The 21,935-nt window shown below is 30.4% G+C and overlaps 1 protein-coding gene across 10 annotated transcripts; it reads left to right on the top strand.

Moving 5' to 3' along the window:
• The first annotated feature begins 6,251 nt into the window (after positions 1 to 6,251).
• LOC146911887 (LOB domain-containing protein 25-like) lies at positions 6,252 to 8,241 on the top strand. Of its 10 annotated transcripts, none has more exons than XM_085718164.1 (4): positions 6,252 to 6,557; positions 6,664 to 6,742; positions 7,447 to 7,894; positions 7,984 to 8,241. In XM_085718164.1, the coding sequence occupies exons 3-4, from the start codon at positions 7,450 to 7,452 to the stop codon at positions 7,998 to 8,000; spliced, it is 462 nt and encodes a 153-aa protein (XP_085574290.1). In that variant the 5' UTR covers positions 6,252 to 6,557; positions 6,664 to 6,742; positions 7,447 to 7,449; the 3' UTR covers positions 8,001 to 8,241. The 10 variants fall into 10 exon arrangements, with proteins under 10 accessions (XP_085574290.1, XP_085574289.1, XP_085574292.1 ...); XM_085718163.1 differs by having other exon boundaries at positions 7,442 to 7,894; XM_085718166.1 differs by having other exon boundaries at positions 6,664 to 6,746.
• Positions 8,242 to 21,935: the final 13,694 nt, after the last annotated feature.

The raw sequence follows: 21,935 nt of genomic DNA, 5'->3' as shown, positions 1-21,935 counted from the left end.
CGTGGTTGAAGAATATTGTTGGTTTTTGAGTAAACAAAACACATGAAAGAATCTTATGTAAGAAGTGAGTGACAAATGGGGAAGTTTTTGAAACTTGGGCAGGGTTGTTGTTGTTGCTGTATGTACTCTTCTCTTCCACGGGGAGTCTCTTGGCAGTTGGCACCTTCCCCTCATAGAGTGATGCCTAAAATAAGAATTATTGTTATTATTTGCCATTCTAAAGATTGGTTGAGTGTTTTTTTAAAAAATATTGGGTAAAATAATGTTCACCTTATATAATTTGATCAAAATTTGGTTCATCCAAGTAAAAAAATAAAATTTTAGACTTCCTCTTCTGATGTTAAGATTCTTTGATTTTAATAGAAATTTTAATGACTTCCTCTTGTCGCATAATTCTTTCATTTTTGTTTTGTTTTTGGTTTCTATCCTTTATTTAATTTGATTTTAATATTTGATTTTAATTTTTGTTTTGTTTTTTGGTCAGGTAGTCTAGTGGCTAGAATTCACCTTATAAGGTGAATAAGTGGGGTGTCCGGGGTTCGAACTCCGGCCCCTACATATAATAATGCAAATAATGCATTGTCCTACCAACTGAGCTATGCTCACGGGAGTTTTTGTTTTTATTCACCTTATATTTACCTTATAAGGTGAATAAGTGGGGTGTCCGGGGTTCGAACCCCGACCCCTGCATATAATAATGCATTGTCCTACCAACTGAGCTATGCTCACGAGATTTTTTTTTGTTGTTGTTTCTATCCTTTAGTTAATTTGATTTTAACATGGAACTATTTTTATAAAAATAATTATTAATTAATAAAAAAGGTTGATGGAAAAATTAAACGGGAAAGAATTAAGTCAAGTTAGTGTGCTCTACATCATCAATTATACATATAGATTCAAATTAGTGTGATGCCCATAAATACTGCATAGTCACGTGTATGAAAGTCTAAAATCAAAAAAATTTGAAATGTCTACGAGGAATCTAAAAAAACATTACAAATGATAAACTAAAACTCGTCAAAATAATAGGACGTAAACACTATTTAACCCAAAAATATTTAATCTTTATGTAGAATTTCAAGGGAGATAAATACTATGCTTGAATATGATTTATTTGCCACTTCCATTTCCTTTGATTCTTCTATGAAAACGTACGTCATATTTGGTTCACAAGTCGACTAACTTACACAGCAACCATTGAAGGCCTGTTTGCAGCAGTTAAGGTTAATTGAGGCTAACACCAAACACGACCCTAACATGTCAACACCAATATAATGGAATTATTGAGACTTTTTTTTGGTGGTGTCATGGGTTTGAACCCCCGACCTTGCATATAATTATGCATTCTAAGCTCACGGGGACGGAATTATTGAGACTAACTGCATGTGTCGGTGTCTAACTCCTGCACATGTCGAACAGCGGCTAGGTCCTCAGCCTGAAGTATTTAGACCCCCTCTATGTCATGCGAACTAGTTATTTCCAAACTTGATCCAAGGAATCAATTTATTCATGAAAAGTAAAAAGCCAAGGCATGATGATATGATTGATAACATGGTAGAAAAGAGAAATTATCGAATATTTTTGTTTCATTTTTCAACCGTCTTTATGGTGATGAATGATGATGTTAAAAGGTATAAAATGTGAAAATTCTTCAAGGAGTTCTTTACTTAACAAACAACTCAATTTTATTTTTCAAGAACGAAACTAACAAACAGCTGTATTTTTGAATTTGCTTAGAGTGACAACAAATACCTGTTGCCTACCTTGGATCAATACATGAAATTTCTGTTTAATTTTCTTTAAGAGTTTTCAATTAGCAGTTGTTATTTGAGTTAACTTATATCTTGTATCATAAAAGCAATTGTGCAGGCTTATGTGTGTGTGCGCGCGCGCATAAGAAGTTCATTCCTTTTTTCTTGTGCTAAAGACCATAACCCCACTGTGTGGTTTGCTGACAACGACAAACGTTTGGGAACTTATCGAGGCCATAATGGTTCTGTCTGGTACTGCGATGTCTCAAGTAAGTTCTTCCTCTTCAATTTTGATGTGTAAGTTAAATTGATGTTTGGTTGGTTGCAGGAGATTCTGGTTGACTCATTACAGGCAGTGCTAACCAGACGGTCAAGCTATGGAATATGCAAAGTGGTCAACAATTGTTCACCTTCAATTTTGACACACTTATTGTGATTAAATTATGGTTTCAAACCATTTGTTGTTGTGAGCTAATACCATTTGGTATATGAGACGTCTCATCTCATTATAGAGTCTTGAATAAAAGTTAGCTGTTGAATTGTTTCTCTTTATTTATTGGTCTTACACAATCTTTTTGTTTTGTAGTTTTTCAAGTGGAAGAGAAGATAATATGTACGTTTGCATCACAATTTAGTGCTTCAGAATTTCTGGTCGACATCAATTGTGGTTCCTAGAAGTTAGATTTAATTCAAACAACAACAACCAATACTTTTCCCACTAAGTGGCTGCTTCATCATGACGAACTGCAGGCTGAACTATATGCGGATTGGACATCCTTATTGTTATCGTTGTGGATAAGTTGTTGAAAATATGTTGCATTTCCTTCGAGATGTCCGCTTGCGGTTGGTATATGGTTGAATACAGTTAGGATTAATCAAAGAGAGAACTTTTTTGAAGCAAATTTGCAGAATTGGATTGACTTAAATATGAACATGGAGTGGCATGAATGATACAGGTTGTTGGGCTGAGTTTTGGGTGACGGCGTGTCATGCCTTGTGGTCTTGGAGAAACAAGTTGAGTCATGATAGTGAAGCTACAATGCCTCTTAACTCTTGGAAGGAGGTTACAATGAGGGTTAATTGTTACATGGACAATCAATATAATCATCCTATGATCACTAGTAGTAGGAGAGTGGTGGAGAATATATCTTGGAAGCCATCGGAGATTGGATGGATCCGTCTTAATACCGATGGTGCGTGTAAAGGGGATATATAGCTGGTTGTGGAGGAGTGTTGCAGGGAAATAGGGAGTTGTGATTCGTATGTAGATGAGCTTTTGGGTGTGTTTGAAGGTTTGAAGCTGGTTAGAGCTCGTGGATTTAATAGAGTGGAGCTTCATGTTGATTATTGGGTAGTGGTCACTACTCTCTTTTCCTCGAAAATAGGAACGCTAACAAGTTGGAGTTTATTGCAACATATTCGACGGTTGTTGGATATGAATTGGGAGGTCCGGATTTGTCATTCGTACAGAAAAGCTAATGTTTGTGCTGACTCACTTGCAAATATAGCTTGTGACGGAAGTATTGCTTTCATGTTATAAGAGCACTTTCCTGCTCAGATTAGTATGTTGTTGTTTGTACTCCGCGTATTGTTAGGCGATAGATTCTTTCTTTGTTGGGCTTTAGCCGTCTTGTTATATACTTCTTCCGTCCCTATATATAAGCACCCTTTTATTAGAGGCAAATGGTGCTTATATTTAGGGACGGATGGAGTAAAAAAAAAAAAAAAAACCTTATATTTGACATATGAAGCTTCCTACTTTCGTAATTTTTTTTTTGGGTCCTGTTTGTTTTTCTTTTCATCCATTCTTTCTTTTTTGAGTGATTAAATTTTTTTTCTTTCTTTCTTAAAACTAATAAGAATCCTATATGTTTGGTAATCGTGATTTTGCAACAAGATTACGGTGCTACTGAGATTTTATCCAATTCATGGTGGTTTCAAATATGAGAAATAATATTTATACAAATATTCTGTTATAGCTGAGGTTGATTAATGGGAGGGAGCTACTTAATGTAAAAGTCAACATGAGACTGTATCAGAACAGTCATACATAGAGAGTGGGGCTTTGTTCCCATGCTTGTCCACCTTTATTGGGTATAAAGAAATCAAAATATTTATAACTTTCGGTAATTGATATATTCTATAGACCAAAAGTTTATTCAACCCCTTGTACAAACATCCTTATCAAACAGAAAAATGATACTTTGGCACATAAATTTGACAACTAAAATCAACCACAATTAAATAGTTAACGTCATTCATGGTTACTGACTGTTACAAGATCTCACATCTAATTAACATCCATCCACTAAATATAATTAGCATCATTTTTAACATCATTAACCATAATTTTAAATTTTTAATGCATGATTTGTAAGTTGTTAAATATACTGTATGGAGTACATGATATCTATCTAAATTAAACTCATTGAGGGATTTAAAAAGATAAATTCATTTATTTTTTGACATTAGGTCGTATAGAATCAATTCATAGTTAAAGAAACATTAAGAGTTTGGTTTAGTGGTAGAACTACAAACATTAAATTCAGAGATTTCAAATTCTAGCCTCGTTAGTGCCCTTCAAGAAATGCAAATCTCTTTGTTTTTTTTATAAGCAAAGAATATTTATTAACTTGAGTACAAGGGATATTCAAATCCAAGACAAAATTCAGATCAAATACACTGAAAGCAAGAAAGTGAATTAGTCCACGAATTAGAGAAAACAATATTCTTATTTTTTTTCCTTCTCTATTAATGAACCAAGACCATGAAATTCCCTTAATCTTATCAACCACCTCCGCAATATTCACTATTTTTCCATTAAAAAAATATTATTGCATTCAAACCAAATATACACCACCCCGTAGTTAGCCAAACCTCATTAAAGAGTAGAAAATTGAGTAATGATATTTTGACATCCATTTGATGACAACTTTGTTGACAACCTTGTTTTTCTCACTTTTTATTGGTCAAAAACAATGGAGAGAGAAAAAGGAAGAGAGAGGATAACAACATCATGTGAGTATGAGAGAGAAAGTTGTCCAAAAGTTGTCAAAAAGTGGTTGTCAAAATATCATTTCTCTAGAAAATTATCAACCAATTCGTCTCCTCTAATCTGTTGCAATCCAATCCATCCACTTAAAATTTTGCTCCCAAATTTTTATACTCTCTCCCTAAATCTTACTCCCTCCGGTCTCAAATATAAGAAAATATTCATTTTTTAGGTTCATTGAGTAGTTAATGTATCTGGTCTACATTGTAAAGCAGATACATTAATTATTTAATGAATCTAAAAAAGGAATCTTTTCTTATATTTGAGACCGGAGGGAGTATGTAACAAAAAAAAGTCCACAACTAAAAAATACGACCTAAAGTTGAAATAGACAACAATTTCATAGATGTTGACTAAAATATCTACCCAAAAAAAATTTAAGTACCTTTTAAGAGAACCGGCTCTCAACTACAATCTCAGAAATTATCTTAGTATATAAAGTATAAACTAGCAATTGGGGTGGATTATTACAAGTTAAACTATTGGGAAAAACCCAAGTCCCACATCGGATAGATAAGACTCTTGAGAAGAGTATATAAGGAAGAGACAATCCTCACCTTACAAGCCGGTTTTGTAAGGATGAGATGAGTTAGGCCCCAAATTTCAACATGGTAATTTCAACATGGTATCAGAGCTTGTCGAATTCAAGGGCCACCTACCGATTCACGCACCAAGCCCAAAGAGTGCTGGGCGTGACGGGGGTGTATTGGGTCGAATTCAAGGGCCACCTACCGATTCACGCACCAAGCCCAAAGAGTGCTGGGCGTGACGGGGGTGTATTGGGAAAAACCCAAGTCCCACATCGGATAGATAAGACTCTTGAGAAGAGTATATAACGGTGAGGCAATCCTCACCTTACAAGCCGCACCAAGCCCAAAGAGTGCTGGGTGTGACGGGGGTGTATTGGGAAAAACCCAAGTCCCACATCGGATAGATAAGACTCTTGAGAAGAGTATATAACGGTGAGGCAATCCTCACCTTACAAGCCGGTTTTGTAAGGATGAGATGAGTTGAAAAGAGTATATAACGGTGAGGCAATCCTCACCTTACAAGCCGGTTTTGTAAGGATGAGATGAGTTAGGCCCCAAATTTCAACATAAACTTTTTTTTTTTTTTTGAATAAATTACAAGTTAAACTTGGCTAGCTATTCTTGTATAGTGTTTTATATTACTCCCTCCGTTTCAAAATGAGTGTCGTTTTAGGTGTTTACACACATATTAAGAAATGCAATGATTAAAAGAAAGAGAATGTTTATTTTACGAAATTATCCTTATTAACTATTGGTTAGTTTTAAAAATAATACTTTGGAAGTAGTGTGCAGAGTATTAATTGGAGGGTACAGTTGAAAAGAAAAAGTTATTATTGCATTGGAAACTGAAAGTGACATTTATTTTGAAACAAATTTTTTTTGTTAAAGCGACACTCATTTTAAAACGGAGGCATTATTATAATTAAAAGCTCATGTCAGAGTCTTTCTTTTTCACCTTGTCTTTTGCTTTCTTTTCCATTCTTTCTCACCACCAGAAATGCTCTTTGCCTCCCTATACACTCTCATGTTGTCACTATACTTGCGGATTTCTCTCATCTTGTCCTTCAACTATTTATAACTACCTAGGGTTCTAATATTCATAAATCTCTCTCTCTCTCTCTCTCCCCTTGAGTAGATCTTGGAAAGATCTAGCCTAGCTAAGGGTGGAAAAGGTAATGATCGAAATTTACATATTTTGATCAATAAAACCTAATTTCAAGCCAGGTATAATTTTCATCTCAAAACTGTATGGTTTTCTCCCTTTGGTTTTTAGTTGAAGTTTTGCTTTTGGTTCATCATGGTTTTGGTTTTTGATTTCTTTTTTTGGAAGGTATGCAATTCGGGGTGAATGGAATGTACCTTCCAAAATGGAAAGAATTGAAAATTGAGAAACTTCCACATGTCTAGTGGTAGGTGTGCCTTTCTATCGTCCCTTTTAGCCACTTCCATGTGAGCATCACAAAAGAAAGAAAAGGAGAGAGAAAACGTGTAACAAAGCAAGTAAAGTCACCATAACCCTAGTTTAGTTTAGAGATATGTGTCGATCTATGGAATTAAAGAATATTAAATTAATTATTTCTCTATGAATCATACTATATGAAAATAATAATGCCAAGAATTATATATATTTAAGTTTTTTTCCCTATGTTTCAAAAAAAAAGTTTTTTTTTCCCTCAAAAATTTTTTGTGATTTTTTCAATTATAATTTTGTTAAGGATTTTTTTTAGAGGGAATTTTGTTAAGGAATTATTGAAGGTTCATTATAGCTTTTTTCTTTTTGTTTTTTAGTATTAATTATAGTATTTAGATATATTATTGAAATCAAAGATGTCAATTCAACTAGTTTTGTTTTATTATACAACAATTGTTTTGAATTCCCCTAAACAAAAAACAATTGGTTTCAATTGTTGGGTGAAAATGAATAAAATCAGATTTCCATTAAATTTTTCATTTAGATTTATAATCATTAATTCCATTATTTTGATATTTTTCCCTGTTTTTATTTGATATTATGATTGAAACTAAAGTTGTCAATTTAAATAGTTTTTGGTTTGGTTAGATAATTAATAATTGTGTTTTAATTTGTTGGGTTGTGATGGATATTTAAGCTTAGATTATGGCCTCAAGCTACTCAAATTCTCCATGTGCTGCTTGCAAGTTTCTAAGAAGAAAATGCAACCAAGATTGCATTTTTGCACCTTATTTCCCACCGGAAGAGCCTCATAAGTTTGCAAATGTTCACAAAATATTTGGTGCAAGCAATGTTAGCAAAATTCTTAATGAAGTTTTACCTCATCAAAGAGAAGATGCAGTGAATTCTCTAGCTTATGAAGCTGAAGCAAGGATTAAAGATCCAGTGTATGGTTGTGTTGGAGCTATTTCAGTGCTTCAAAGACAACTCATTAAGCTTCAAAAGGAACTTGATGCTACACATGCCGATTTGATTCGCTTAAATCATCAAGGTTCTTCTTCTCTTGGTCTTGGACATGTTCATTCTGATGGTTTTTTTAATTGTCCATCTAATTTGAGCAATGATTCTTGTGGGGATTCCTACAACAAAGGTGATATATAACATTTTTTTTTAATGTTTCAAAGAGTCTAGAGGCGAAACTCACACATATTTTAAATGTAGTGAATATGGATGTTGCAGGTTTGAATCCGAATTAAACTAGCTCCAACAGGACATATGCCTCAATATTAGTATCCTATTAAATAAATTGAAGTTTACCAAATTTAGGGCTTCCTATTGTAAAGTATTGAATATTTTGTGTAATATACAAGGAGTCAACTATTTGCATATATTCCTTCAAAAAAAAAATCTATCTGTATATATATACTATAATATATGTGTAAATGTAATATGTTGTTGTGATGATTTCTGAATATATAATACAAAATCTTTCATATATATTGTATCAGTTTTTATGCTATAAATAAATGGAAATGATTTAACATGTTTTAAATAAATTAAGTTATAGCTCCAAGCACCATTGTGGTGATTAATTTCTACAAATTTGATGTAATTATATATATGGGAGTTGTAAGTTTTTAAAATTCCAATTTAGTTCTTGTAATTCAGTCAATATAATATTGCAATCAAATGCAATTGTGACCACTTAACACTCATCACACATTTTAAGATTTATCTTATTTTTCTTCATTCTCTAAATCACATATGAGAAGAACACTACACCTTTATTTGTATTTGTTGTTTGTGTTCTCTAGCAAAGGGGAGATATATAACTGTTGAAGACAGTTTTATGATTATGTTAGTAGTAATTAAAAACATGAAATTGAGATATCAGAAAAAGAATTGATTTCTATTGTAGGAATACTCTTGATATACATTTTATACTAGAAAACATGTTTGAATTGAAGTTGTTACTTCATTAATCTATTTTTCTTTTTTCTTTTTCTTTTTTTTTTTTTGAAAAATTAGGTATACGTCTTGTTGAGTTTTTGTCGTTCTTGTGAAAGTGCCAATTCTATCATATTTTGGACTTATATGAGGCTGATTGGTAAGGTCCAAGTTATAATTGCATGTGTGAATTAATGTAGTTTACGACATTTCCTATCAATAGATTTTCTTCTTTGATTTGGCATGTGCATTTTTTCAAACATGGTGTCTAACACACGGATTTTATGGAACTTCTTATATTTATGTCTTTTATAAATACCACTGATTAGTTGATGCATTGGAGTACATATACAAGAAGTAATTAATTGTTGGTGATTTCCAAAATAATGGAATCACTTTAAATCAAAAGTTGTAACTCTTCATGAGAATCATTCATATACATTGGAACTTTTCGCAAAGAGATGCTTAATGAACATTTGCATTGATTCAAATGTATATGATTATAACCTTTGACAAAAGGGTGCTTAATGAACCTTTGCATTGATTCAAGTGTATATGATTATAACCTTTGACAAAGGGATGTTTAATGAACCATAACATTGTTTCAAATCAAAGGGGTGTTTTCTCTCATATGAAGGGTCATATAATGCACTATAAATGCTTGGCATTTGGGCATTAGTTGGACACAAAAAAAAAAAAAAAGAACAACAACATAATTCTCCATCATTCTCTTACTCGAAATCATCCATCAATTCTCTAATGCATGAGTGAATTGCTGGAACCATAAATCTGTAAAATACTGTTAGGAGATACGCTTGGTGTGGTTGTGCAATACACGTCAAGGAACTCATAGTATCCTGAAGGGGATTCGCCGGTCATTCCTTATTGCATCCAATATACAGTTATTGGTGGGGGCGAATCGAACCTAAAGGTTAGTATGGCAACCCCATACGCTTTGAGTTTACATGCATAACTATTAAACTTTTCAGGTTTCAAGTGCAACAGCATCTTCCCAACAATCAAGATATACAACAATCTTTGGAATTTATGTGCACACTTCATCATAGTCATCTTCATCATCTTCTTGGTCAAGTTATTGCAGCAGACCCCCAACACAAGTTCCAACAATCTTTAGGTTCGATTCGTGATTTACTTGTGATTAATGGCTGCAATTTTTGGGAGAGATGAAATCTTACATATTCATCCATGACTACGGTGAACGGTAAACAAATTCCATTTATGAATATATGTTATGGAAATTTATGGATAAATATTTCATATGTGATGTGCTTGTGTTAAGTTTACATGTGGTTGTAGATAATATATGCATGATAAATTTTGATATGTATGAAATTTATCGTTTGAAATCTGTTTGATGTTAATTTGAACATGAGATAATATGCATATAAGTGATTACCTATTATGAAATATTTTGTGTTCTAAATGCATGTGTATAGTATCTAAGTAAATATGAATATGTTAGATTTAACATGTGGTGACATATATATACATGATTTAGAAATTGTTCAAGTATATGAATTTTGATGAGTATAGTAATATGTTAAGAATGTTTAAACACTATTTTATTTATGAAAGTAGTGTAGATAAATTGTCAAAATATCAAGTGGTTGCTTTAATGATATTATTTACTTTGTGTAAGAAATTATTATCATTAATATTGTGTTGATATTATATGTACATGATAATATGAAAAGTAATGGTTAATTTCTTGTTTATCATGATGTTAAAATAATTTGGGTATGTTTTGAATTATTGTAAGTTGATATATGTTCATGGATGAAAGTCATAGAAAATATTAATGATTTTGGTTCATTGTTTATTCTTCTATGTCATTGTTTATTGAAATTTAGTATTGAACATATTTAAACATAAACTTGAATTTAACACAATGAATTTATGATATATGTATTAGTTATATGATAACTAAAATCAAAATGATTGTGTTATATTTGATTTTATGTGGAGTATATGACTTACATGTTTAATCCCATCTTATGAAGTTTGATTATGACATTCTTTTATGATCAATTTTTAGTTTGCTATGTATGTTTAATGCATTCAATGTATAATATATCTTGGCTAGATATAAAAGAAAAGTTGAAGTTCAAATTGAAATGCATGTTAAATATTGTTATAGCAAAGGTGTAATGACATAAAAGTTTGTGCATTATTACAATATACTCAATTGACAAAAGTGTGTCATGGTTTGATGATAGTTGGTGAATACTATCAAGAGTATATAAGTTGATCCATAGACATAGCTATGAGAATACAAAATCTATGTGAAGAATTGAATATTCAAAGTTTATAAAAGTTAAAAGAAAATCTTGCAATTATTTGACGAAATGATTGACAAGGAATGATGTCTTTGGAAATGATGTTGAATACATTGAAGACATTATTAGGGATGTGGTACAAACCCAAATCTAATTGATTACCAATGGTGGAAACTCAACCCACACTTGAGTAGCATCAAGTCTTGGGTTCAATGGTGAAAGTACACTATTAGAGTAATTGAAGTACTTGACAATAGATAACATCCCAAGGGGCAAAAGTACTTGGACCATAAGAAGAAAAAGGGTAGGATGAGGTTTTCCTCTTAATGGACATATAGCATATATTTGCTGGAATGCATACTTATGGGGCATTTCCGATATAGTCTACCTATGTGAGAATGAAGTTTGGCCGCTTCACGGAGTTCAAGGGTTTGACTCTTAAATTCTCATGAAAAGGGATATATGACACAAGGCCTTCTTAATGTGTCATCTTACAAGTCTCTTTATCAATGGTACCGAGATTCTATGTGTAAGTTATGCACACTTGTTCTAATGAATAGTTGGTTCAAAGCTTGCCTACCATACTATTTGGGAATGAGCGAAAACTTAACTTACTAAGTAATGGTTCAAATCGCGAGATACCATTATCTGAAGGCATGGAATTTCCGGATTTATGTGATTTAGTATTTTGAAAATGGTGGGGGATTGTTGGTGATTTCCAAAATAATGGAATCACTTTAAATCAAAAGTTGTAACTCTTCATGAGAATCATTCATATACATTGGAACTTTTCGCAAAGAGATGCTTAATGAACATTTGCATTGATTCAAATGTATATGATTATAACCTTTGACAAAAGGGTGCTTAATGAACCTTTGCATTGATTCAAGTGTATATGATTATAACCTTTGACAAAGGGATGTTTAATGAACCATAACATTGTTTCAAATCAAAGGGGTGTTTTCTCTCATATGAAGGGTCATATAATGCACTATAAATGCTTGGCATTTGGGCATTAGTTGGACACAAAAAAAAAAAGAACAACAACATAATTCTCCATCATTCTCTTACTCGAAATCATCCATCAATTCTCTAATGCATGAGTGAATTGCTGGAACCATAAATCTGTAAAATACTGTTAGGAGATACGCTTGGTGTGGTTGTGCAATACACGTCAAGGAACTCATAGTATCCTGAAGGGGATTCGCCGGTCATTCCTTATTGCATCCAATATACGGTTATTGGTGGGGGCGAATCGAACCTAAAGGTTAGTATGGCAACCCCATACGCTTTGAGTTTACATGCATAACTATTAAACTTTTCAGGTTTCAAGTGCAGCAGCCTCTTCTCAACAATCAAGATATACAACAGTCTTTGGAATTTATGTGCACACTTCATCGTATTCATCTTCATCATCTTCTTGATCAAGTTATTGCAGCAGACCCCCAACACAAGATCCAACATTAATCACCATTGTTCTTTGAATTTCCTATGTTGTAGTTATGCGCTATAGTTTTTTTTTTTTTTTCTTTTCTTTTTTTAAATTTCAGCTTGAATATTGGTTGAAAGAAACATCCGTGTACTCAGGGTGGATTCACCGTATAGCTGAATATGACTATAGTCACACCAGGATATTACCTTTTTTTCTTAATATTCTATGCCCAAACAATTAAATAAGCGCATAAACCTGAAACACATGGGTTAAATGGATACGCCTAAGCCATTTTGCTACGTGTCAAAATTTTACTTTATTAATATATACAATTTCTTCGAAATTTTAATCACACCAATATCAAAGGTCTGAATCTGCCCTAAGTGTACCTCACCAATTAAAAAAAATAGATAGACTTCTTTCTTTTAGTATTTTACCAAAAACTTCTTTCTTAATAAGTTAGAAAATTGAAAACTCTAAGCATGATAGAACTCATAGGCAAAAGTTATTATGCATAAGGATTTCCTTATGCATGGTGCATAATTGCTTTTTACACCCAACATAATTGCTTTCTACACCTCAAGTAAGACCACTATAAAATCTATTTATTTGTGGGCCTAATAAAGCCCCATATTATAATTTTTTAAAACCGCTTTCTACACCCAACTTATTAGGATCACTTTTTTAAAACCGCTTATTCAAAACAGCTTATTTATGCAAAACAGCTTATTTGTTCAAAACAGCTTATTCAAAACAGTTTATTTATACAAAACAGCTTATTCCGATTTCATTCTAAAAAACAACTTATTCAAAACAACTTATTTATGCAAAACAACTTATTCAAAACAGCTTATTTATGTAAAACAGCTTATTCGAAACAACTTATTTATACAAAATAGCTTATTTGTGCAAAACAGCTTATTCAAAACAACTCATTTATACAAAACAGCTTATTTGTGCAAAACAGCTTATTCAAAACAACTCATTTATACAAAACAGCTTATTTGTGCAAAACAGCTTATTCAAAACAGCTTATTTATACAAAACAGCTTATTCCGATTTCATTTTAAAAAACAACTTATTCAAAACAACTTATTTATGCAAAACAACATATTTATGCAAAACAACTTATTCAAAACAGCTTATTTATGCAAAACAGCTTATTCGAAACAACTTATTTATACAAAATAGCTTATTTGTGCAAAACAGCTTATTCAAAACAACTCATTTATACAAAACAGCTTATTTGTGCAAAACAACTTATTCAAAACAGCTTATTTATACAAAACAGCTTATTCCGATTTCATTTTAAAAAACAACTTATTCAAAGCAACTTATTTATGCAAAACAACATATTTATGCAAAACAACTTATTCAAAACAGCTTATTTATGCAAAACAGCTTATTCGAAACAACTTATTTATACAAAACAGCTTATTTGTGCAAAACAGCTTATTCAAAACAACTTATTTATACAAAACAGCTTATTTGTGCAAAACAGCTTATTCAAAACAGCTTATTTATACAAAACAGCTTATTCGAAACAACTTATTTATACAAAATAGCTTATTTGTGCAAAACAACTTATTCAAAACAACTCATTTATACAACTTATTTATACAAAACAACATATTTATGCAAAACAACTTATTCAAAACAGCTTATTTATGCAAAACAGCTCATTCGAAACAACTTATTTATACAAAATAGCTTATTTGTGCAAAACAGCTTATTCAAAACAACTCATTTATACAAAACAGCTTATTTGTGCAAAACAGCTTATTCAAAACAGCTTATTTATACAAAACAGCTTATTCCAATTTCATTTTAAAAAACAACTTATTCAAAACAACTTATTTATGCAAAACAACATATTTATGCAAAACAACTAATTCAAAACAGCTTATTTATGCAAAACAGCTTATTCGAAACAACTTATTTATACAAAATAGCTTATTTGTGCAAAACAGCTTATTCAAAACAACTCATTTATACAAAACAGCTTATTTGTGCAAAACAGCTTATTCAAAACAGCTTATTTATACAAAACAGCTTATTCCGATTTCATTTTAAAAAACAACTTATTCAAAGCAACTTATTTATGCAAAACAACATATTTATGCAAAACAACTTATTCAAAACAGCTTATTTATGCAAAACAGCTTATTCGAAACAACTTATTTATACAAAATAGCTTATTTGTGCAAAACAGCTTATTCAAAACAACTCATTTATACAAAACAGCTTATTTGTGCAAAACAACTTATTCAAAACAGCTTATTTATACAAAACAGCTTATTCCGATTTCATTTTAAAAAACAACTTATTCAAAGCAACTTATTTATGCAAAACAACATATTTATGCAAAACAACTTATTCAAAACAGCTTATTTATGCAAAACAGCTTATTCGAAACAACTTATTTATACAAAATAGCTTATTTGTGCAAAACAACTTATTCAAAACAACTTATTTATACAAAACAGCTTATTTGTGCAAAACAGCTTATTCAAAACAACTTATTTATACAAAACAGCTTATTTGTGCAAAACAGCTTATTCAAAACAGCTTATTTATACAAAACAGCTTATTCGAAACAACTTATTCATACAAAATAGCTTATTTGTGCAAAACAGCTTATTCAAAACAACTCATTTATACAAAACAGCTTATTTGTGCAAAACAGCTTATTCAAAACAGCTTATTTATACAAAACAGCTTATTCCGATTTCATTTTAAAAAACAACTTATTCAAAGCAACTTATTTATGCAAAACAACATATTTATGCAAAACAACTTATTCAAAACAGCTTATTTATGCAAAACAGCTTATTCGAAACAACTTATTTATACAAAATAGCTTATTTGTGCAAAACAACTTATTCAAAACAACTTATTTATACAAAACAGCTTATTTGTGCAAAACAGCTTATTCAAAACAACTTATTTATACAAAACAGCTTATTTGTGCAAAACAGCTTATTCAAAACAGCTTATTTATACAAGACAGCTTATTCGAAACAACTTATTTATACAAAATAGCTTATTTGTGCAAAACAACTTATTCAAAACAACTCATTTATACAACTTATTTATACAAAACAACATATTTATGCAAAACAACTTATTCAAAACAGCTTATTTATGCAAAACAGCTCATTCGAAACAACTTATTTATACAAAATAGCTTATTTGTGCAAAATAGCTTATTCAAAACAACTCATTTATACAAAGCAGCTTATTTGTGCAAAACAGCTTATTCAAAACAGCTTATTTATACAAAACAGCTTATTCGAAACAACTTATTTATACAAAATAGCTTATTTGTGCAAAACAACTTATTCAAAACAACTTATTTATACAAAACAGCTTATTTGTGCAAAACAGCTTATTCAAAACAACTTATTTATACAAAACAGCTTATTTGTGCAAAACACCTTATTCAAAACAGCTTATTTATACAAAACAGCTTATTCGAAACAACTTATTTATACAAAATAGCTTATTTGTGCAAAACAACTTATTCAAAACAACTCATTTATACAACTTATTTATACAAAACAACATATTTATGCAAAACAACTTATTCAAAATAGCTTATTTATGCAAAACAGCTCATTCGAAACAACTTATTTATACAAAATAGCTTATTTGTGCACAACAGCTTATTCAAAACAACTCATTTATACAAAACAGCTTATTTGTGCAAAACAGCTTATTCAAAACAGCTTATTTATACAAAACAGCTTATTCCGATTTCATTTTAAAAAACAACTTATTCAAAACAACTTATTTATGCAAAACAACTTATTCAAAACAGCTTATTCGAAACAACTTATTTATACAAAATAGCTTATTTGTGCAAAACATCTTATTCAAAACAGCTTATTTATACAAAACAGCTTATTCCGATTTCATTTTAAAAAACAACTTATTCAAAACAACTTATTTATGCAAAACAACTTATTCAAAAGCTTATTTCACTCTCTAACAACGTTCCAGTAAAGAAACACATAATCCATACTCATTTCTCTCTCTATCTCATAAAAAGCTTATTCAAAACAGCTTATTTTGTGCAAAATAGCTATTTTGCACAAATAAGCTATTTTGTATAAATAAGTTGTTTTGAATAAGCTGTTTTGCACAAATAAGCTATTTTGTATAAATAAGTTGTTTCGAATAAGCTGTTTTGTATAAATAAACTGTTTTGAATAAGCTGTTTTGCACAAATAAGTTGTTTTGTATAAATAAGTTGTTTTGAATAAGCTGTTTTGCACAAATAAGCTATTTTGCATAAATAAGCTGTTTTGAATAAGTTGTTTTGCATAAATATGTTGTTTTGCATAAATAAGTTGTTTTGAATAAGTTGTTTTTTAAAATGAAATCGGAATAAGTTGTTTTGTATAAATATTCAGTCGGTTATTTGCGAAGTAGGAAATGCTTCGATGTGAAATCTGTTGGTATAAGCTGGAATTCGGATTTGATGAATTATTGAGAATATTGTGATGAATTGTGTTGTTTATGATCAATCCGGTTCGGATATGGTGTTAACATTACTGACGGAAACCATTTTCACTACAAAATGGTTTTGGAGTACAACTCATAGAAACCATTTCCACTGCAAAATGGTTTTGAAACCAACTCACAGAAACCATAGCCATAGCAAAACCATTAGACAATTATTTTGGTTTCTCATAGAAGACTATCAAAACCATTAAACCATAATTATGGTTTCACTAATAATTTCAGAGTATAATATCTTAATCATTATTCAAAACCATTTTGCAGTGAATTCTGTTGTTTATGATCAATCTGGTTCGGATCTGGTGTTAGCATTACTCACGGAAACCATTTTCACTGCAAAATGGTTTTGGAGTCTAACTCACAGAAACCATTTTCACTGCAAAATGGTTTTGGAGTACAACTCATAGAAACCATTTCCACTGCAAAATGGTTTTGAAACCAACTCACATAAACCATAGCCATAGCAAAACCATTAGACAATTATTTTGGTTTCTCATAGAAGACTATCAAAACCATTAAACCATAATTATGGTTTCACTAATAATTTCAGTGTATAACATCTTAATCATTATTCAAAACCATCTAACAATAATAATTTCATTCAAAACCATTACACAATTATTTTGGTTTCACATACATGATTATCAAAACCATTAAACCAAAGTTATGGTTTTAGTAATAATTTCAGTGTATAACATGTTAAACAACGTTCCAGTAAAGAAACTCATAATCCATACTCATTTCTCTCTCTAACTCATAAAAAGCTTATTCAAAACAGCTTATTTTGTGCAAAATAGTTGTTTTGCACAAATAAGCTGTTTTGTATAAATAAGTTGTTTTGAATAAGCTGTTTTGCACAAATAAGCTATTTTGTATAAATAAGTTGTTTCGAATAAGCTGTTTTGTATAAATAAGTTGTTTTGAATAAGCGGTTTTGCACAAATAAGCTGTTTTGTATAAATAAGTTGTTTTGAATAAGCTGTTTTGCACAAATAAGCTATTTTGTATAAATAAGTTGTTTCGAATAAGCTGTTTTGCATAAATAAACTGTTTTGAATAAGTTGTTTTGCATAAATATGTTGTTTTGCATAAATAAGTTGTTTTGAATAAGTTGTTTTTTAAAATGAAATCGGAATAAGCTGTTTTGTATAAATAAGCTGTTTTGCACAAATAAGCTATTTTGTATAAATAAGTTGTTTCAAATAAGCTGTTTCGCATAAATAAGCTGTTTTGAATAAGTTGTTTTGCATATATATGTTGTTTTGCATAAATAAGTTGTTTTGGATAAGTTGTTTTTTAAAATGAAATCGGAATAAGCTATTTTGTATAAATAAGCTGTTTTGAATAAGCTGTTTTGCACAAATAAGCTATTTTATATAAATAAGTTGTTTCGAATAAGCTGTTTTGCATAAATAAGCTATTTTGTATAAATAAGGTTTTTCGAATAAGCTGTTTTGCATAAATAAGCTGTTTTTGAATAAGTTGTTTTGCATAAATATATTATTTTGCATAAATAAGTTGTTTTGAATAAGTTGTTTTTTAAAATTAAATCGGAATAAGTTGTTTTGCACAAATAAGCTGTTTTGTATAAATAAGTTGTTTTGAATAAGTTGTTTTGCCCAAATAAGCTATTTTTTATAAATAAGTTGTTTCGAATAAGCTGTTTTGCATAAATAAGCTGTTTTGAATAAGTTCTTTTGCATAAATATGTTGTTTTGCATAAAGAAGTTGTTTTGAATAAGTTGTTTTTTAAAATGAAATCGGAATAAGTTGTTTTGTATAAATAAGTTGTTTTGAATAAGCTGTTTTGCCCAAATAAGCTGTTTTGTATAAATAAGTTGTTTTGAATAAGCTGTTTTGCACAAATAAGCTATTTTGTATAAATAAGTTGTTTCGAATAAGCTGTTTTGCATAAATAAGCTGTTTTGAATAAGTTGTTTTGCATTAATATGTTGTTTTGCATAAATAAGTTGTTTTGAATAAGTTGTTTTTTAAAATTAAATCGGAATAAGCTGTTTTGTATAAATAAGCTATTTTGCACAAATAAGTTGTTTTGTATAAATAAGTTGTTTTTAATAAGCTGTTTTGCACAAATAAGCTATTTTGTATACATAAGTTGTTTCGAATAAGCTGTTTTGCATAAATAAGCTGTTTTGAATAAGTTGTTTTGCATAAATATGTTGTTTGGCATAATTAAGTTGTTTTGAATAAGTTGTTTTTTAAAATTAAATCGGAATAAGCTATTTTGTATAAGTAAGCTGTTTTGAATAAGCTGTTTTGCACAAATAAGCAATTTTGTATAAATAAGTTGTTTCGAATAAGTTGTTTTGCATAAATAAGCTATTTTGTATAAATAAGTTGTTTCGAATAAGCTGTTTTGCATAAATAAGCTGTTTTGAATAAGTTGTTTTGCATAAATATGTTGTTTTGCATAAATAAGTTGTTTTGAATAAGTTGTTTTTTAAAATTAATTCGGAATAAGCTGTTTTGCACAAATAAGTTGTTTTGCCCAAATAAGCTATTTTGTATAAATAAGTTGTTTCGAATAAGCTGTTTTGCATAAATAAGCTGTTTTGAATAAGTTATTTTGCATAAATATGTTGTTTTGCATAAATAAGTTGTTTTGAATAAGTTGTTTTTTAAAATGAAATCGAAATAAGTTGTTTTGTATAAATAAGCTGTTTTGAATAAGCTGTTTTGCCCAAATAAGCTGTTTTGTATAAATAAGTTGTTTTGAATAAGCTGTTTTGCACAAATAAATAAATAAGTTGTTTCGAATAAGTTGTTTTGTGTAACGCCCTCCTTTTTATTTAATTATTTTAATTAGTTTTAGAATATATTTATATATTTATGTGATGTATATGAGGGATATATGATTTGTTGAGATTAGATGTCTTTTTATAATTTAGTTAATATATTTTGTTGAGTGATATTTTGTTATGTTATATGTTGGTATTTACTAGCATAATATATTTGTTAATTGTTATAGATATATATTTGTTATTTGGTGTATTATTATATATTTAGTAGAGAAATATTATTTATTAGAATACGAGGATTATTAGTGTGAGTGGATTTGGGGGTTAGAATAGAAAGAAGAGTAAGTTGTTGGGCCTAAATAGATTTGGGAATAATATTTTAGTATTATAAATAGAGAAGCTTAGGTTAGAAAGAGTTTACCCTAAAACCGCTTTTTTGGAAAAGAGGAGAACAAGAAAGAAGAGAAGAGAAGAGAAAAGTCAAGAGAAGAGGAGAATACCTTATGAAAGAAGAACGCTGCCGCTGATTCAGGAATTAATCTAAGGTGAGGGTGAGACTATCTTGCATTAATATTAAGTTGTTAAATCATTAGATTGCATCTAACAAGTTGGGGAAAGTTTGTGAGAATTTGAGAATTAGGGTTTTGAGAGAGATTTGATGATTAGATGATGAAAACTTGTTGAATTGATGTAGAAATTGTAGACAGTCCTTAGATAACCCATAGGATGATTATTGGATGTAGTTTTGAGGTTAAAACCATGGAATTGGATGAGATGTTGGTGAGTTTAAGAATTAGGGTTTAATAATTGTAATAGGTTGTTAATAGATTTGAGAACCCTTTGAATTTGCATACAGTAAGTTGATGAATAATTAGTGTTCTAATGATAGGGCAATCATAGGGTAAAGATTAGGGTCAAGTTTGGAGAGTATTGGATCGAATAAGAAGTGGAAAAGATTTCCCCAAAGCGATATCGCAGCTGAACTACGATTTTGCTATCAATGTGCAAAACGCGTTTTTATTGTCTCAGTTTGACAAGTTTAAGTTCCGAACTGGGTTTAGGTGTAAACACGAAAGTTGTAGCTATGGATGTTAGCTTTCTAATGCCGTTGGTCTCGCGTCAATAGGATTTATAGAACTTGAGTTATGGCTAAATTACTGCACGTAGGTCACAGTGAATTTTTATGGACTTTCAGCACAACTTTTCCGAATTTAAAATAAAAACTGGTATTGATCGGTACAGAATTGGTCTTAGGAGTAAACATAAAAGTTTTAGATAATTTTGTTAGCTTTCTAGTGGCTTTGGTTTGACGTGAAAATGATGTTTGGTCTTTGAGTTATGATGAAAATACTACAGGGAGGTCTTAGCGAAATTGTACGGTGACAACCTTCTCTGTTTCATGTTTTTGCGTTTTGTTCATATGTTTCTGTTTTGAATTGATCTTTGTTGTAAACATGAAAGTTGTTGATATTTGTGATATCTTTCCAATAACTTTGGTTTGACATGAAATATGTTGTGGATAATTTATTATGTTTTTACAAAGATACATAGTGAATTATTGTTGATGTTTAAATATGATGTTATATGGAGTTGTTTATGATTGATGAATATGATGTTTTAAGATGTTGTTTATTATAATTTGATATTTTTATATTATGATATGACATGAATTATTTATGTGATCCATATGTTGTCAAGATGTTAAGACGTTAAGATGATAAGAGTTGTTAAGTCGTCAAGTCGTTATGAAGTCATCAAGTTATTAAGATGTTATGTTGTCAAGATATCATGATGTTAGGATGTCATAGATGTTCATGAAGTTGTCTAAGTTGTAGGAAGTTGAGTCCATTGCATACTCATATACGTTGGTTGGGGGCTTGATGCTCTGGAATGCTTAGTCATTCACACGATTGGTTGGGAGCTTGATGCTCTGAAGAGCCTATTTACGCTCATATAAGTTGGTTGGGAGCTTGATGCTCTGAAGAGCCTATTTACGCTCATATAAGTTGGTTGGGAGCTTGATGCTCTGTATTGGTACCAAATGCATTTGCATATCAAGAAGTTTTAAGATGATTTAAGATGTGAAGTTGTCGAGTTGTCAAGTTGTTAAGTTGTCAAGTTGTTAAGTTGTCAAGATGCTAAGATGATTTGAGATGTTAAGAGTTACATAGTCGAGTTGAGTCGCATTGTCGAGTTAAGTGAGGTTTGATTATGAAGTTTGGTTGTGATTTG

The sequence above is a fragment of the Medicago sativa genome, chromosome 6, assembly GCF_051527215.1.
Source record: "Medicago sativa cultivar Bolivia chromosome 6, Bolivia_mono, whole genome shotgun sequence".
Classification (NCBI taxonomy): Eukaryota; Viridiplantae; Streptophyta; class Magnoliopsida; order Fabales; family Fabaceae; genus Medicago; species Medicago sativa.
The sequence above is the reverse complement of the archived record's forward strand: the minus strand, read 5'-3'. Positions and strand labels throughout refer to the sequence as shown.